This window comes from Triturus cristatus, chromosome 5_2 (genome assembly GCF_964204655.1).
Source record: "Triturus cristatus chromosome 5_2, aTriCri1.1, whole genome shotgun sequence".
Classification (NCBI taxonomy): domain Eukaryota; kingdom Metazoa; phylum Chordata; class Amphibia; order Caudata; family Salamandridae; genus Triturus; species Triturus cristatus.
The window spans coordinates 623,056,321-623,073,894 of NC_140588.1; the positions used below are offsets into that span (position 1 = coordinate 623,056,321).

At 46.5% G+C, this 17,574-nt stretch overlaps 1 protein-coding gene across 2 annotated transcripts in view; it reads left to right on the forward strand.

Moving 5' to 3' along the window:
* The window catches only part of TYW2 (tRNA wybutosine-synthesizing protein 2), a 174,289-nt gene that overhangs the window by 78,710 nt on the left and 78,005 nt on the right, over positions 1 to 17,574 (forward strand). For both annotated transcript variants that reach the window (XM_085607740.1, XM_085607741.1), the window contains exon 6: positions 2,688 to 2,797. In XM_085607740.1, the coding sequence (XP_085463866.1) occupies positions 2,688 to 2,797 (110 nt within the window). The remainder of the gene's footprint in view (positions 1 to 2,687; positions 2,798 to 17,574) is intronic.

The following is a 17,574-nucleotide window of genomic DNA, read 5'->3' on the forward strand; positions in this document are numbered from 1 at the left end:
TCCATCCTTCCACTCACTCATTAATCCACTCAGGATCTCATTATCCATCTATTCAATCTTTCTTTCACTCATCCATTCACCCTTTCACTAATTCATCCAGCCATCCAACTATCCCTTCACTTACTCACTTGCCCACCTTTTCATATTAATTTTGTGCTGAGCCTTTGAGACGAGGCCCATAAAGAACTTCACCCTCGCTGCAGGAGCCATTCCAGGACTGGGACAGGAGCCACCCAGGGCAGAGACAGGATGCACCACAGGGGGGAGAGGAGCCATGGGGGGGGGGGGGGGCGTAGGAGCCATCACAGGAGGGGGAACCGGATCCACCAGGGTGGGCACAGGGGTGGGTATGCAGTATTCTACTATCATCTTGGTCTCTGCCAGGGTGGGGTAGGGCTCCTCACCCCCTCCTGGACAAGACAACGAGAAGACAGGCTCGCTTGCCAAAATGTTAGTTTTGCCACCCCCCCACTGTGATGTACAGTACTTAAAGGAGATGCTCCAAGAGAACTGATTGTCCTCCATACTTTGTTAATCAGTGTGGGTGTGATTGTGCCATTTCTTTATTTTATTACATTATAGACTGCATGTTTGAAGAACCGAGGTTTGCTTAGAATTTAGTAACAGTAATTAAGCTCTGTGCAGAGAACCACGTGCTGCCTCGGTGTAATCGGGGCCGGTTCTAGGATGTTTGGTGCCCTGGGCAGAAAGGGAATGTGTGAGGCCCCTCTAAATTGCAGAGACATGACGCATTCAGGGCTGTTTGCATCTGAATAGATGCCCCTGAAGCTGCAGCCCCACCCTCTCAGTCACCTTCAAGCACCTCTTAGCAGCTCATCAAGGGCCGAAGGTGTGAGGGTTGCCATCCCGCTGGGCCTCTCCAATGCTGCTGGGGATCTGAGCTTTGGTGCTGCATCGGAGTCTGTTACACCCGACCTCAGCAGCATCGGAGTCAAGCAGGGAGGTGGGTGGAAGCTGTGCCGGCTTTAGGGTGGTGCGACCAGTGCCCGGTTAAAATTATGGACAAATGGCGTCCGTTAAACAATCCTTCACGGACAACGGACAGACGGCCAAAATTACGGACTGTCCGTGAAATTTACGGACGGTTGGTCACCCTATCTCTCGCCCCCCCCCCCCCCCCCCCCCTAAAAGTGCAGGCAGAATGCCGCCTGCACAGTAAAACACGGGGGGCCGCTTCAAAGCTCCTCTATTTTTCACTTTAATTCGATGCCCCCAGGGCAGCACGACTTCGCAGCTGCTCCGGGGGCAGCCCATTCATTGTAATAAGGCGCTCTTTCCCCGTTTGCGCACAGCACACATGTTTTAAGGTGCACCGTGCTGCTGAAAGTGAGCCTTATGTGTAATAGGGCCCCATACCGTCCTGCAGAAGTCTGAGCTAGGTAGAGGGAGTGTATGGGTCAGGTCAGTGCTTTAAATGGGCCGGTACCCACCGGTACTGAGTACCGGCACTTCTTATTTTTACTGATCAGAGTACCGGCACTTCTCCACTCCTAAGGAGAGTACCGGTACTCAGTGAAGGTAAGCTAATTGGTGCTAGAGCTGCGGAGCTTGAGGCAGTCCGAGTGGAGCAGATCTCTACGGCACTCTGACAGCCAAATCGCCGCTCTAGCTCGTAGGTGAGTAACTGCTGAACCATTCAGCAGCGGCTCATGTGCGTTATGCAAAGGGTGTCCCTGTTTGGAATTTTCACTCCCTGCTGTGTTTGATAGAGAAGGGCTCATTAAGGCCCTTCTCTGTCAATCACATTCATACTGTGCTTCCTGTAACAATCCCAAGTGAACCTTTTTGGGATAGGAAGAGGTAGAGGGAGCGAGAGGAAGAGGGAGGGAGAGAGAGAGAGAGAGAGAGAGAGAGAGAGAGAGAGAGAGAGAGAGAGAGCGAGCTTGCCTGCTTCTGTGTATGTTTCAGTGTGAGAGAGAAAGCGAGCTCAGAGAGGAAGAGAATGGGGACACTCTCAGGAGGTAGTTTTAAAGAAATGCGTGAAATGCTTTTGTGTGTTCATGGTCTACTTGTTTCTGTGTGTATTGGAAGTATTTTGCTAAAAGTAACTAAGTAGAAACAGTATGACAGTGAGAAGCTGCAAATATTGCAAAACAAGGAAATCTTAATATATCGTGTTAGGTCTTTATTTTGTGTAATGAGCAAACAAGTTTTGTTTATATTGATACTTTTCTCAAATGTTTTGATATGTCCTGCAACTAGCGTAGTACTCATTATTAATGCTGCTATTCCAAAAAATTACTTTTGTTCTGAGGCACACTGATAATTAGTCTGAAGAGTGCTGTTGGTGGCTTGACTGCATTCATTTAAAAGCTCCTTCTATTATGATTTAGGGCCTGCTCCCTGCAGATATTCACACCACTCTTTATCATCATATGCAGCTGTTAATCTGCATATATGGAAAGTGTGAATCTACTATCAAAGGGCAAAATGAATACTCAATAGAAATGTCTTAGTATCATCATGTCTCGTCCCGCCTCTAACCACGCCCACTAGCCACGCCCCTAGCTCTATTTAATGAGTACCTACACTTATTGTTTCCCATTTAAAACACTGGGTCAGGTCATATTTTACATATTTTAAAATGAAAGGAAGTTAAGGGGTGGTCTGTGAGCGACTGTTCCTTATAAATGGTTGCAGTTAACTTACTTTGCTTCCTTTCACAGCTACTCGTTTGACGTGAGGAGGTGTATGTTTTCTCGTGGGAATGTAACCGAGAAGATCAGGGTGGCCTCCCTGTGCTGCTCGGGGGAAGTTGTCGTGGATTTATATGCAGGTAACTTGCATATTTCCAAGTTGTTTTAATTTTTGTGAGTCCCAGTCTTAAGTGGATCCATGTTAACTCGTTTCAAACTAACACGCTTGTTGACTTTACAACACGATGCACAGCCGCTAGGTGACGTTTGAGGTCAGTTATCGGCATCGGTATTAAGTTATTGGACATTATATTTGTATGACCTGGCAGTTAGCCGAACCTGTGCGAGAAAGTGTTTTGTTGGCCTCTGCCTTATCGTTTTATCGCTTTCAGCCTTTCTACGCAGGCTTGATTACCATTTTCTGGTCTTTGTAATAAAGTATAAAAACTGACTGCTTGACTTTGTACTTTCTCTTCCTCGCAACGTGCTTGTGTTTTTTCTCGTCTGCGCTTCAATTGTTCATTTTAATTCATATTCCGCGGTACCTAAGCGCCATCTTGTGGTAGATGGATAGATAGTGATCTTTAACTCCACTGGCCCGTCTGTTGCAGTGCTCCGTCACTTAAGACTCCAGTTCGATCTAATCTGATTCCTACTTGGGATCGCAACTGTACATTAAAGCGATCGTGCTGATACAGTTCACCTGGGACATAATACTTTTTTTTTTTTGCAGTTTTATATAGTGCGCGCTCTTCCCGAACTTATTGGACTGCCTTACATGAGCATCAGAGCCTTCATAGACCGGGCACACTTTCCATGTTTGCGCCACGTCGCACCTTAAAGCAGTCGCTCTCGGGGCAAACATGGAAAGTGCGACCAATCAGGAAGAATGCACTGCCCTCTGGGCAGCCGTGAACTCGCGCTGCCCCCAGGGCAGCGCATTCAAGAGAAATACAGAGCAGCTGTTTAAAAGCTTCTCAGTGTTTCTCTGTGCAGGCGGTAACCACCCTGCACCTTGATAAGGAATTGGAGATCCCCTTGCTGGCGGCAGTGATTAATTTGTAAAATAAAAAGTGCCGTCCTCAGGAGGCAGCACTAACAGGCGAAATGTGCAGGTGCAAACTGCCTCCTGACTAGAGGTCCGACACTTATTAACCCGGAGAGGACTTGGCCTAATGGGTAGAGCTGCCGCTTTCGGAGCTGGGGAACCCGGTTCGAGTCTCGACGTAGCGCAACATCCTGAGAGTCTGGGGAAAATCATGTGCCTTCACAATAAGTGTGTCTTCGACTGGTGCTATAAGCACCGGTGCCGACAATTAGCTGCTGGTGCTGAGCACCGGTTCAAATTAAGCACTGGCTGGCGGGTGCAGTGAATGACTGCCCCCAAAACAGACCTAAGGATAACAGTGGAGCTTTCTCACTGCCAGCACTTAACCAATTGTTGCTCCCAGATTTATATCCCTTCTATACTTTCAAGGGTATGTGTGCACACCGAATAGCACCCACCGCCACAATGCTTGTTCCTGCAGGAACTCAATAATTTAAAACAAAAGCACAGGTGCACCACGCCACAACAAACCAATCAATTGGAACAGTTGTAAAGTCCAAATCCAGTCGATAAAAAGAAGAAAGTTCCTTGATTTAGCTCTTTATTCCATATTCTTGTGATGTAGAAATAGAAACCCAACACAGCCGGCGCGTTTCGTCCTGATACAGGACTTCTTCAGGGCGCTGGATGCAAAGATCAGAGTGTCTCCATGAGTAAAGGAGGATAAAAGAGAAATGATATTCTTAATGTCATATTCCCATCTAGGAGAATGGCTAAGCAGAAGTTACGAAGCCATCCAATTATAAGTTACGGGTAATTCTAGATTCTACCTTCTCGACCCACAGATATTACCTCCAAGTTCTCCACCATCTAGTTACTGGGGAGAGAATGCAATCAAGTCTTCATGAAGTCAAGTACACATCTAGATCTCGATGGAATCATCAAATTCGTAAGATGAGTATCTATATTGTTAAAAACATTATTACTGGACCGTGATACGATGGTCACGATCAACAAGAGTACAGCAGCAGAACTTCCTCCGACTGCCCCACCTGCAAGGGGATGTCTGGGGGGTCCATGGGACCCCCTGTCATCCCTTTACAGGACAGCATTTGGAAGGTGCACTGCCCCTGCGCTCACTTCGATAATATGGCGTGTGCTTAGAGTTAAGAGATTCCCTCATTGCATGGGGCCATGCCCCATGCAAATGAGGGAACGCCCTCTAAGGATAGCGCTGGCGCTGTATGTGTGACAGCGCTATCTAAATTACAAAAGGGGCCACACAAGCATCTGCGGCTAGGGTGACCAACTGGCATGGGTGCAAATTTAGGACGGTGAGTGTAAAAATTCAGGACAAAGGTTCAAAATTCAGGACAGAAGGTCAATTCAGGACAAAAATTCAGGGCAAAGAGTATGTTTTACACACATATCCGAGGAGGTCGCACAATAGTATATAAGTAAGTAAATAGACAACCAAAATATGTTTTTTATGTCCCAGAGAAACTGAAAACAATAATAACTTTCTATTTACAGGGTTTCTTTTTTGTCAAACTGAGTTGTAAACAGTTAATCTGACTTGGAAAGATGAATAGCTGAGCGAGCCCTGACCGGATTCAGACCTGTGTGCTGTAGGATACACGGAAGTCAGCAACGGGAATTTCGTTCACTGAGTAACCTACAGTTTACGGTGCTATTGCACACTTTTGCGTACTATTTCATAAAGTAGAAAATGTATACTTAGAGAACCATTTTCTCTTTGCCAAACTCCTAGGTGGCTATCCCACGGCCTGCAATACAGCAGTTGAAAGTAAATAGCACATGACATTGAAATGTGGCATTTATAAAGCGTGAACTGTCACTCCCAAGGGAGCCTCCTGGCACATCAGCTGGTAGTTTGCTTTATGCTTCTCTGTTGCTTGAACTCCTCTTTCACAGCTTGCTCTGTCCTAATCTCTCAGTCTTTCAATAGATTTTCGAGTTCATGAACTCTGTCTACTAACTGTACCTCGCAAGAACAAAATATCGTGTCATCTGAAAGCTCCAAGGATTGCAGCAATTGACCCCTACCAAGCAGCCTTTCACACATTTGCATTTCTTTGGGGAAGCAGACACCATGGGCTTATTTCTTTTCAGCTGTCTGCCCCTCCCTCCGAAATGAGTACAGGAGACTCCCTGACATTTGCACTGTAGTTGGGGAATCTAAATTGTGTAAATACACTTTTGTAGTTTAGCTGAGAGGCTGAAATTACACACAAATGCTATCTGTGAAGACATTCATCACTGACAACAGACTTAAGGGCTAATTTACTGACTGTCCGTGAAAATTATGGACGGTTGGTCACCCGATCTGCGGCCCCTTTGGTAATACCAAAGTGCCATGGGCGCTAGAAGCCGGCGCAACTGCACGTTGCACCTGGAGATGCTTGCGTAATACAGCCTCGGGAGCCGTATTGCACAATGCAGCACCTGTTTTCTTCTTTGCTCAGGGTGCACCTTTCAAAAGGTGCGCACTGTGCAAACAAGGAGAGTGCATCATATTATATTGAATGTGCTGCCCCCAGGGAAGCTGCAAAGTCGTGCTGCACTGGGGGCAGCGCATTCTAGTGAAATTCGGAGCAACTTTGAAGCAGCCCCTCTTTGTTTAACTGTGCAGGTGGCAACTTGCCTGCACTTTTAAGAGGGGTGAGAGATCCCCTTGCAGGCAAGTGCAGTGAGTGACTTCACCCACCTGCAAGGAGGTGCCTTGGGCTCCCATCATAGGCGCACTGACAGTGTACAATGTCACTTTGCCAGGACCGGCTCTAAATCTAATTGACCAGGACAGTGCCCAGGCCAGTAAGAACATTTGGTGGTGTTGGGGGGGGGGGGGATTATTGCGGTGTGATGGCAAGAGGTGTGAGGAAGATGGGAGGCGGATAGAGGGATGATTGGGTGCTACCAATTATGCTGAGGTACGTTAAGCGCGGATTACAAAGTCTTTAACGGGACCTGAGTGAGACCAAGTTGGATGGAACAAGTTGCTGTGTGCATGTCATTAAGTCAGGCGGCTCCCTGCTGCGGCCCTCTAAATATTTGACGCCCTGGGCCCAGCTCACCCATGTCCAAGGTTGGCCCTGCAGTGCGCCTCCTGACGGCTTTTTTGCCTCTGTGTAACGCCCTGAACGTCTCCGGATCGTTTAACAGACACGATAATGAGAACGCAACCACTTGTGAAGGTTTAGTTATTTTAATGAAGGCAAAAATAATACAAGGAATAAACAAAGGTTATAGTCACTGGAATCCTCCAGGCTAAGTACGTTACCAGCCCACAGCACGGATGGTCCTAACCGTCCTCTGCATATACGCCGATCCCGGCGTATGCCAACAGAGGGCAGAAATGAAATGGCCGACAATGCCAATCGGTAGGCTGTGAGGGGCACGAAGAGTGTTGGGGAGAATCGAGGAGTCAGGGAAACACCCAGCCGGGGTCTCTACCTGAAGGGAGCAGCCGCTCAACCTCTTCCTCAGACTGCACCGGGACGCGGAGTCACCTCCTGGTGATGCGTCACCGATACCCCAATCACAAGCAAAGAAGACTGAACCGAGAGCAGCCGCTCGATCGATCCTGTGGACTTCCGAGTCTGTAACGCGGCAAACACCTCCTGGTGTGCGTTACAGCTGGCAGTCCCTGTATCTCTGGTCGGGCTGGGAGTTACGACTCCAACCAGCTAAAGCGCCACTGCGCTTTGACTCAGCTGAGTCAAAAAGCGAAGCTCAATGGTTATCCGGAAGAGCTTCCGGGACCTTCACAGGTGACGATGGGGCAAGACACGGCCCAGGGAGTAACGACTCGACCTACCTCCGTTCTTGCCTTACTGGAGCACCACTCCGGAACACTGCTCCACTAAGCAGGTACGTCGGTTGTAAACACAATATCCGACAGCGTTGTACCTCCCGGTTCCTCCCTTTATAGGGCGTTGTTTTCCTTGAGTTATGTAACAGCTCTCCTGTTTACATAAGGGCGTGTTTTCCTTGAGTTATGTAACAGCTCTCCTGTTTACATAAGGGCGTGTTTTCCTTGAGTTATGTAACAGCTCTCCTGTTTACATAACCTCTCAACCGCTAAGCATCCTGGGAGATGTAGTCCGTTTTCGCTGGTTACCGTTTTCCTCCCCTTGCATGACAGGAATTCTTGACACTCTGTGCCCTCATCTGTAATACTGCACGGGCGCAGATGCGAAGAGATTCCTTCGCCCTCTGATGATAGTGCTGAAACTATATGTATTACAGAAGGGGCCACACAAGTGTTTGCGACCCCTTCTGTAATACCAAAGTGCCCCGGTGGGGTGGGGGGGGAAGTGGGCGCAAACACCAACTGAGCGCCCAAGGCACTTTGTATAATATGGCCCCAGTTACATTACATAAGTACAAATTCATTTTTGTAGGCACTGGAAGATTAACTGATTTGCCCAGAATCGGAATGTTGCGGCGACACCGAGCCTCGAACCTGGTTCTCCAGTTCCAAAGTAGGCAGCTCTGGTCGTTACACACAAGATTGCTTAAATGCACTATTGGCTATTATGTTCAGTGCAGAATAAAATTTGTAATTATTTGTGTAACTCCGCTTGGTTCGCTAAATGGCACGGTGTGAAGAACATTAACTTGGGGTGTAGACTGCTGTCCACTGTTGACACATGGATAAAATAGCAATGATACTTCAAAGCCTAGTTATTGAGGCCACGGACGTTCGCCCCTATCCTGTACTACTCAACTACAAGTGAATGCGGTACCCTTACTTTCTTTTGGCTCAGTTTTCATGGTATCCTGCATGTGCATGGAGGCCTTGGCCTGAAATTGACCCTTTGACCCAGAGCCTGTCTATGGGGTTAAGTGGACAGCAGCAAAAGCATACCCCTTGACGACATGAGACCACTATCTTTGTCCCTGGCAAGTGAACAGTGAGTGGTGCTGGCAACAAATCATTTTTGAAACCTTAGAATTTGAACGTATCTTTTTCTGTGTTCCAAAATAGTGTGCAATGCCCACACCTGTAAAGTTTTGATCATTTGTCATGCCTAGCCCCTTCACTAACCTTTCTGGGTATGTCAAGTGTATTTTGGGTGTACAGTTCCTGGTAGCAGGACTCCATGTTGATTGTCCGTGTATGTAGCTATAACTTTGTGAGAAGCTGGGTTTCTGTTGCAGTAACCCCCCACTTTTTGCCAGACTACTGATGCATATTGACTTGATGTGCCCTGGGTACCTGCCAATCGGGTTCCCAGGGCCTGTATTCTTTCCCCAACACAAACCTAATTGGCATCTCTGGCCACAAGTTAGCCCCTGGTAAATGGTACCACAGGTACCCAGGGCACTGTGACCAGTGAAGACATCTAAGGTCTGCAGCACATATTGTACCACCCTTAGAGGCCCTGTACCTTTAAACACACACACTGCCTTTGCAGGCTGCGTGTTTTGGTGCAGAACAAAGTGAAGAGTCGACATGGCACAGATTCCCGTGTGCCCTGCCTAAAACCCACTGCCCTGGCATAGATCAGTCACCCCTCTAGCTGGGTGCCCTATACCAGTGGTGAGGGTACAGGTGCATGAGCCCTGTGCCCCTATAGTGTCAAAGTCCTTTCATAGACATTTTAAGTGCAGTGCTGCCATTAACCGTATATGGTGCTGGGAGTTTGTCATTCTGAACTCCACAGCACCATAATGGCTACTCTGAATACTGGGAAGTTTGGTATCAAACTTCTCAGCACATTAAACCCACACTGATGCCAGTCAGCCCTAGTGCAGCTGAGGGTGTAAAATGAGTGCATCCTAGACCCTGGGGGACCCCTGAGTCTAACCATAAACACCAACTCCCACAATTAAGTACTTACCTTAAAACCGTGTGGAGTTTGAAAACCTAAAGAAATTCTTTAAAATTGTACTACTTAAACAAAACGATTTGACTTGCCTGTTTACAGGAAATGTCCCAGAGTAGTATCCAGGTATACTACTCTGAGTAAGAAAAGTAATCGAAAAAGTAACTTACCTGGTATTTTACTGAAAAACCCATTCAAGTCTATGTACTGTATTTACAAAGTGTTGCATTTCTCTGCAACCATACAGTAAGGCAAAACAAAGTGCATTTACAATTACAATTTAAACTGTTTACAAACTGTATTACTACTGTAAAGTATTTATTGCTCACCCGTGCCAGGCTTGCTTGGTTCTAGAAAATAAAATAACTAAAAGAATATTTTCATACAAAAACAATTGGTTTGAAATTGTCTTTGTGTGTGTATTCATTTGCTGACAGAGTGTGTACAACAAATGCTTGACACTGTCCTCTGATACTGCCTTACTGCTGAACCACACTACCACAAACAGAGAGTGAGGTGCTATCTAACTTTACCTCTGCCTACCATTGGAGTTCCACTGGACTCTGTGCACACTATACCTCACTGTGGTATAGTATATACAGAGCCAGCTTTCTACAAACTTTGAATGGGAAAAAGTGCTGCTCTGAGTGCTCAGCTCCGGGCAAAAATCTAGGAACACCGGTATAACTAGTGGACTCCATTTTGGATTACCCCTGGTTTTGACACTGAGCAAGATGGAGGTGATGATCTATCCTCCCTGGAGGTGTAACTTCAGACACTGCAGTGTGGAGGGAACTAGACAAGAATGCCCTTCCATTCTATGTGGCATGTTTTGAAGGGAATTGCTGGTCAGTCCTTTATGAGCACTGCCGTTTGGGTGGTGCTAAGGAAATGAGGGTCAGTTAGCAGATTCTGTTTTTAGCTGGTAAAAGGTTTCTAGAGAGAGCGTGGGCCTTTGTTTTACCTTAAGTGGAACATTGGCAAAGGCTGATGACTGCTTGGTGCAGAGCTTCACTGTTAGACCTGGCTTGTCTAGCGGGTCTATCCCCAGACTTTTTGTCCTTGTGGTTCTAACCTGTATTTGTTGGTTTTATGACTCTGGGCACTTTACGACTGCTGAACAGTGCTAAAGTGCTTATTCTCTCCCTGTAAATTGTTACGATGGATTGGTGTTTCCATGATTGGTTATTTGATTTACTGCTGAGTCTCTAGTTTGGTGCACAGTGTGTGCCCAGGGCCTTTAAATCAAATGCTACTAGTGGGCCTGCAGCTCTGATTGTGCCTCCCACACAAGTAGCCTTTCAGAGGTAAATCAGACCTGCCACTGCAGTGCGCAGTTTGGTACTGCCATGACGACCTGGCAAGTGCAACCACTTGCCAGGCCCTAACCTTCCCTTTTCTTACATATAAGACCACCTTAAGGCAGGTCCAAAGAAGCTCCATGGGCAGGGTGCAGTGTATGTGGAACGTAGGACATGTACTGAGGTGTGTGACATGTCCTGATAGTGAAATACAGTGTATTTTGTTTTTCACTATGGAAAGGCTATCTGTCCCATAGGATAGAATGGGAGTTTATTTATAACATCCTATCAATATAACTTCCCATTGGGACAAGATAGAAAGATGGAGTTTAGTATGCCTGAACTCCGAATATAGAGATGCATCTTTTAGGAAGGATGATTTTTAGATTCTGTGTTTGAAAATACCACTTTTAGAAAGTGGGTATTTTCTTGCTTAGCCATCCTGTGTGCCTCTGCTGGTTTCTGTATTGACTGTTTGGCTTTGGAGTAACAGGGGCTGGGGAGGTGTATTCTCTTAGACAGCCACCGGGGGGAGGTTGGGGGGGGGTTGACGTGTGTCCTGCCTTTCTTGAATGAGTCGGGGCTGGGCTGATTAGACCTGGGCTGCATTCAGAGTAGAGGAGGAGTTCTCACTTGCACCTAAATAGGCCCAGTCTGCATTTAGAGTGTTGGGAGGAGATTTCCTTTTCACCTGAATAGAATAGGCCCTGTCTGACTTACACAATGTTGTCTCCACCTTCTGCAGGGCAGCTGCACCAGAGAGGACATAATCTTTTTGGCTGGGCAAAGAGCTTCTCTGCCACCAGAGAACAAAGGAGTTTACTGTATAAAAAGTGGGGCCCAGACCCCTGAACTTTAGATTACTTCTGAACTAAGGAACCTGCCAGGAAGAAGAACCGGGATAGCTGGAGGAGGAATACTGTCCCTGTGCTGTTTGGGTTGGTCTGCTGTGGTTGCTTCTTTCTTGGGCAGGGAAAGGACTAGACTGTACCTTCAGCATCCTGCTGTTAGAGTTTTCTCCAAGGGCTTGAAGTAGAGGTTGCCTTCTGTTGGAAGTCTCAGGGATAGAAATGACTTCAAAGATCACTTCTGGAAATCAAGAGGAACCTTTGCCAAGGAGAAGAGCTGGAGAAACTGAGGAGGAGTACTGGCTCTTTGCTGTTTGCTGTCTGGGGTTGGCCTGCAGTGGCTGTTTCTGCCAAGGAAAGGACAAGGACTTTGCTGTGTGCTTTGTCCCCTGCTTGAGGAAGCTCTTCAAGGGCTTGAAATAGAGTTTACCTCCTGTTCTGAAGTCTCGGGGACACAAAGACTTTACCACCAGCTCCCCTGAACTTCTTTGCTGGGAGTTTTGCCCTGCTAAGAGGTTCCTGCTGCTTTGGACCCCTGGAGGCTGTTTGCCGCTGGCAGCTGGAAAAGTAACACAAAGAGGAATAGCGCGACGCAGTGCCTGCCCCCGGCTTGAGAAGTCGCCGCATCGAGTGCACTGAAGTCCGAGATCACCGCACCGATTCCGATGCAAGTCTGCTGTGTGGCTGCAAGAATCCACGCATCGTCCCTGATCGTCACGCATTGTGTTGAGGCGTCCGTTCTGTCGCATCGTTGGGGGATGCAGGAAGAAACAGACGCATCACCCCCCCATGCAGTAAGAAACAGACGCATCACCTCCTCTCCGGTAAATAACCGACGCATTACCTCCTCCGGAGTAAGGAACCGACACATCACCGTCCCTGAGTGTAAGGAACCACCACATTACCTTCCCTGCGGCTCCTTTCGCTTGTATTTTAGACGCATCCAAAGTAATTTGTGTGAGAAGTGTCGCATCTGCAATTTGCTTTGAACAGAACTGCTTCTACGATTTGAAAGTCATATTTTTATTACTGTATTGTGGATTTTTGTCGTTTCTGGTCTTGTATTGGTTTAGATAAAGATCACTTATTTTTCTAAACTGGTGTGGTGTCCATTTGTAGTGTTTTCACTGTATTACTGTATGGGTTAACCAATGCTTTACACAGTACCACAAGCTACTAAGGGGTTGAGCAGGGGTTATTTTAGAAGTGTATCCCCCTTACCCTGACTAGGAAGAAGGGCTCCTACTTGGACAAAGGTACCTACCTCTGCCAACTAGAGACCCCAATTTCTAACATTCACACTCATTGTGCTTGTGCATAAGACTCTCCATGTCTTCAAGAAACTGGTGCGCCTTTTTGTCATCGTCCAGATCTAGATGCAGCTCTCCTGGAACTAATAATGAACCTCCCTTCAGATACAAAGATTCCAAAACGTCTAACAACGTTTCTAAAAAGGCAAAGTTAGCTGAAGGGGGAAGTAAACCAGTACCATCTGCCATAACCATAATATCACAGTTAATTTCTACTTACTTATAACTTAACTAATACAGTGTAGCACTCGAATCACAACTTCTGTCACAAAACAGCGGAAATCCTCACCAGCGCAGCATAATTAGTGATTAGGTTAGCTTTCTTCACATGAGGAATTTCTGGCACTGGTTTTGCAATATATTTTATTTCCCTGGGGACTAGTAGCAAGTTGAAACTATGCATAATTAAGTCCTCCACATATCCATACATTAATAGAACACCTGTTCATGATACAAGCTGTCTTTGTCATCTCATACCTTGGGCCCAGGCCTTTTCTCACAAACGAAATGAGCAATAGATCAGAAGACGTCAACACCTGCAAGTGATTGATTTCAGGTAGGACTTTAGAACCCTATTCCTGAGTTTAATGTCTCACGACAGATGGGAAAAGAACTCCCAGAAGTTGAAGTCCTCAATTTCTTTGCCCACCGCTGCAGTCTATTCAAGACACTGCACATCTTTGTCATGCTCATGTGCAGCAGTGGAAGGTAGTACTGGAAGGTCTCCCTCTGCAGACTATGCCATTCTGGAAGTTGTGAGTAGCAGCATCACCTGAACAGGACACTTGCTCCTTAAAAAGTAGTGGATGCATGTTCTGATACCTTAGAAATTCCACTTTTTGTTGTGGCATAATGACACCTGAGCTCTCAGCGAACAAAGAGATCAGAATCCCCTTTAAAATGAAGAAGAGTCTTCAGACATCCGCAAACTACACAGGAGCCTCAGGACTTGTTACTAGGCTTGCTAAGTCTGCACTCTCGCAAGAGAGGCTGTGGACTTAATTCTATATATATTAAAAAAAAAGATCCGCAACCCTGTCAGTACATGTTTGGGGCTACAGAGCATGTATGGGTACTGGGTCTCACCCGTGGTGGTTTGGGCTGTTTACTACTGGTGTCCTGGGTCCATCTTAATATGGCGCTATAAAATGAGCCAAGTGCACCCTATCCACACTTGACTGTCAGGGTAGCGAGGAGAAGCAATCCAAGGTGTGTCAGGGAGGAAGCTTAGTGGGTATAGACAAAGAAGTCAACAATCATACAATAGGCACAATTAGTGAATGTCTAGGCAAATAAGTTTCTTTAAAGTAGTAGTAGTACTAGTTGGATGCAATCTAAAGGGTCTATGGGGATCACTACACAGAGAAATAGAAAGTATTAGAATTAAGCGCCGGTTCAGTTATGGCAAAAGTGGAGCAGCTTCCCTATAACCTATGTCCCGTAGGTCAATCATGACATTTGACTGATAGGCAGCTTCTCTCACGGTCACCGTGTTTCCTCTTGGCGGCTTCGCTTCCTTCTCTCCGTGTCGTCAGGCTAAGCCTGCAGCAGCTCAGCAAAGGCACTCTGAACATGGGGCTCCAGCACTCGCAGTGAGGAATCCTTTCCCTCATCCCAAGCGCTGGGTTGAGGTCCTCCGGTATGGCCAAGGCCGAGTTAGCACAGGTCCTCCTCCTCCTTCCTCTGTGGTAGTTGCAGATGCAGGTGCCCGGGGTGAACTGCTAATAAACTTTGGGCCTAATTACGATGTCCGGCAGACTGCCACCAGCTCGTCAGTGGTTGTCCGCTCACCGTTGGCCCTCCAGTCCAACTGCCAAATTATGATACAGGCAGTCAGAACTTTGTTGGAGAGGAGCCAGACCGCCGCCTCCGACAGGATCTACTGACCCTGACGGGGTGGCGGTCAGAATCTCATTCCCTAATGAAGGGGATGCCAAGGCAGACACCACCATCTGGATTACGATGTCCTTTTCCAACCGCCTTTTCATGTCTGTCCCAATACCATGAAAAGGCTGTCGGAAATGGACTTTGGGGGCCTCAAACAGTGCCCCTGTCCCTCGTGGGCCCCTGCAAAGTGGCCTAGGGAGCACATGTAGTGCCCACACGCACATCCATTCCCATTGTGCCATGCACCACAGGGTGCATGGCACACAGTGCATGGATGTGTACAAAGTGCTCTTTAACACTGCGGCTTGTGCTGCGGCCCTTTTTACAGGGCCGCAGCACAATCCACTGTGTTAAAAAGCACTTTTCCGACTGCCAACCCGGCGGTCGCATCATAATTTGGGCGGTCGGACTGCCCCCTGTTTGTCGTTCGGTGTCTTGACCGACGTGATAGCGGGCAGCGGTCCGACGGCCCATTATCGTTATAAGGCCTCTAGTCGTTAGTTGGACAGGAAGTTCAGGAGGCCCTGGGTTCACGCCTGCTCCCTCCGGGCACACTCCCTTAGAAAACTGCTTCTCAGGGCTGCGTCACTCCTGAACTCGACAGCTGGACTCTTCCTCCTTGGGCAGGCAGCTCCTGGGGGACAAGACTCCCTTCTCTCCTCTGAGAAAGCAACAGGTTCCCAAGTCACAGGGCAGATGGTCCTTCGCATTAGAAGAGTCACATCTTAGACTTAAGTTTTTGGGCCTAAGGATAATATAAATGTGACTCCGAGCTTATTGTGAGCAAAAAAGGAAGTGATGATGCATAATGATTGGAGTAAAATAGATATGGGTAAAGCAACAGCAGTGTTCAATAAAAGTTGGAATGACTTTTCCACCCTTGCTGTTGCCAATATTATGAAGGATACATTTCAACCTAGTTTAGCTAACCTCATTAGTGAGACATATCCAGTAATTGAAAAGAAATTGTGTTAACGTCATAAAAAATAATCATTTGTTCTCAAAGCTGGTGAGAAGTGAAAGGTTGGAGAAAAATGAGGCAGGCAGAAAGAATAAATGAAGAAATAAAAATGATGAAGAAAGTGACAGGGCAACATTGAAAAATGTTAAGGTCCTACAAAAAACCCTACTGGTTTGCGAGGCAGGAAACTGCTCAAGAAAGCGTTTCAAGTTGTAAGTGGGCTTATTAAACCTGATTGCTTCCTGACCAGGACGCACTATACAAAAGACCTATGACATAAACTCTCCTCTTATTTTATGGAGAAAATTACAGATATAGATGACGATATTAAAAAGACCATAACAATAGCGCAGCCGTTGCGGAGATGGACAGTATGAAATCGAATGGGATCCAGTTGTTGAATGTGTCTCGTCCGGTAATCTCAGAAAATGAAGTACGGTATAAGTTTAATAAATTTGATCTGGCTCTCCTGAGAATCTGTGTCTTCCTAAGATATGAAAGGAAATGCAGCAGGTTACGGTTCCTGCCACACTGTGCTGGAATTGGAAACAATATACCTCAGGAGCACATGAATTCGGGGTCAAGGTGTGATAGAGAAAAGGGGGTAGAGTCACGAGGGGCGGAGCATGGAAAGTAAAGTCTGTAAGTCATTTTATACATTTATTTAAAAATAAATCTGCTCCGAAGGAATTGGTAACAAGGGGGTATGTGACTGACAGTAAATCTCTTCTAGCTTACCTATTTGGCCACAAACATTTTAAAATAACTTATAAGGTTAAGACACCTGCTGCCGCGATCTTTGTGTGCATAGCAATTCTGAGGAGATTATAATAGCGGTAAGCTAACTCTAGTGGTTAATGCATTTCTGAGAGAGTTTTGTGTTTTGTCCAGTCACGTTTTTGACTTCTAAAGTAGCATAGATGGTTAATGTGCCTCCTACAAAGCACTTCCTTTAACATGCAGATCACAGATTGTATTGTATGTAAGGTCAGTAGGGTACTGCTTTTTGAAATGGGAATTATTTTATTAATTCCAGTTCATAAATGGCATCGTTCTAAAACAGCACAGCAACCTTTTTACACAGCATCAAGGAGCTGCATGCAAACTATAAGTAAATGGGTAGAAGTTCTTATCACAAGTAAGTGGTCTTGACATAAAAATGCCAACGCTGACCCGAACAGCAGTGCACGCACAAGAAGCGGGCCTCACGCAAGATGAAATGACTCAGGCAATACTAGCACTCCACACAGGTAAAGCCCTGGGACCTAACGGATTTCCAGTGGAGCTCTTTAGACATATGACTGCTGTTCTGACACAGATAATCAAAGGAGGAGGGATCACTAGTTACTGGCACCAGGGTTCAGGTGGTTGTCTCTGGTATAGGTAAAAAACCCTCAATCACGTCAAGAGTATGTTGGGGCGGTATATCTTGATTCTCCGCCGTTAAATACGTGATAGCATCATCATTGGGTTGATTCCATGCATCCTCCGCCCGGAGGGAACCACTGAGTTTTCCAGCAGTGATCAGGGAAAAAAATGATAAAATAAAAAAGTGAGGAGTGCTCAAGTGAGTGATAAAAAGGAGTTGTTCCTCATGCTACCTATAAAAAACTTTATTCTGATAGGTGCTGGGGAGACGTTAAAAAGAGATAAAGTTGCAGGTAGGGTGAGTAATGGACCCTCTGCAACTTTAAACGTGGTGATTGGTCG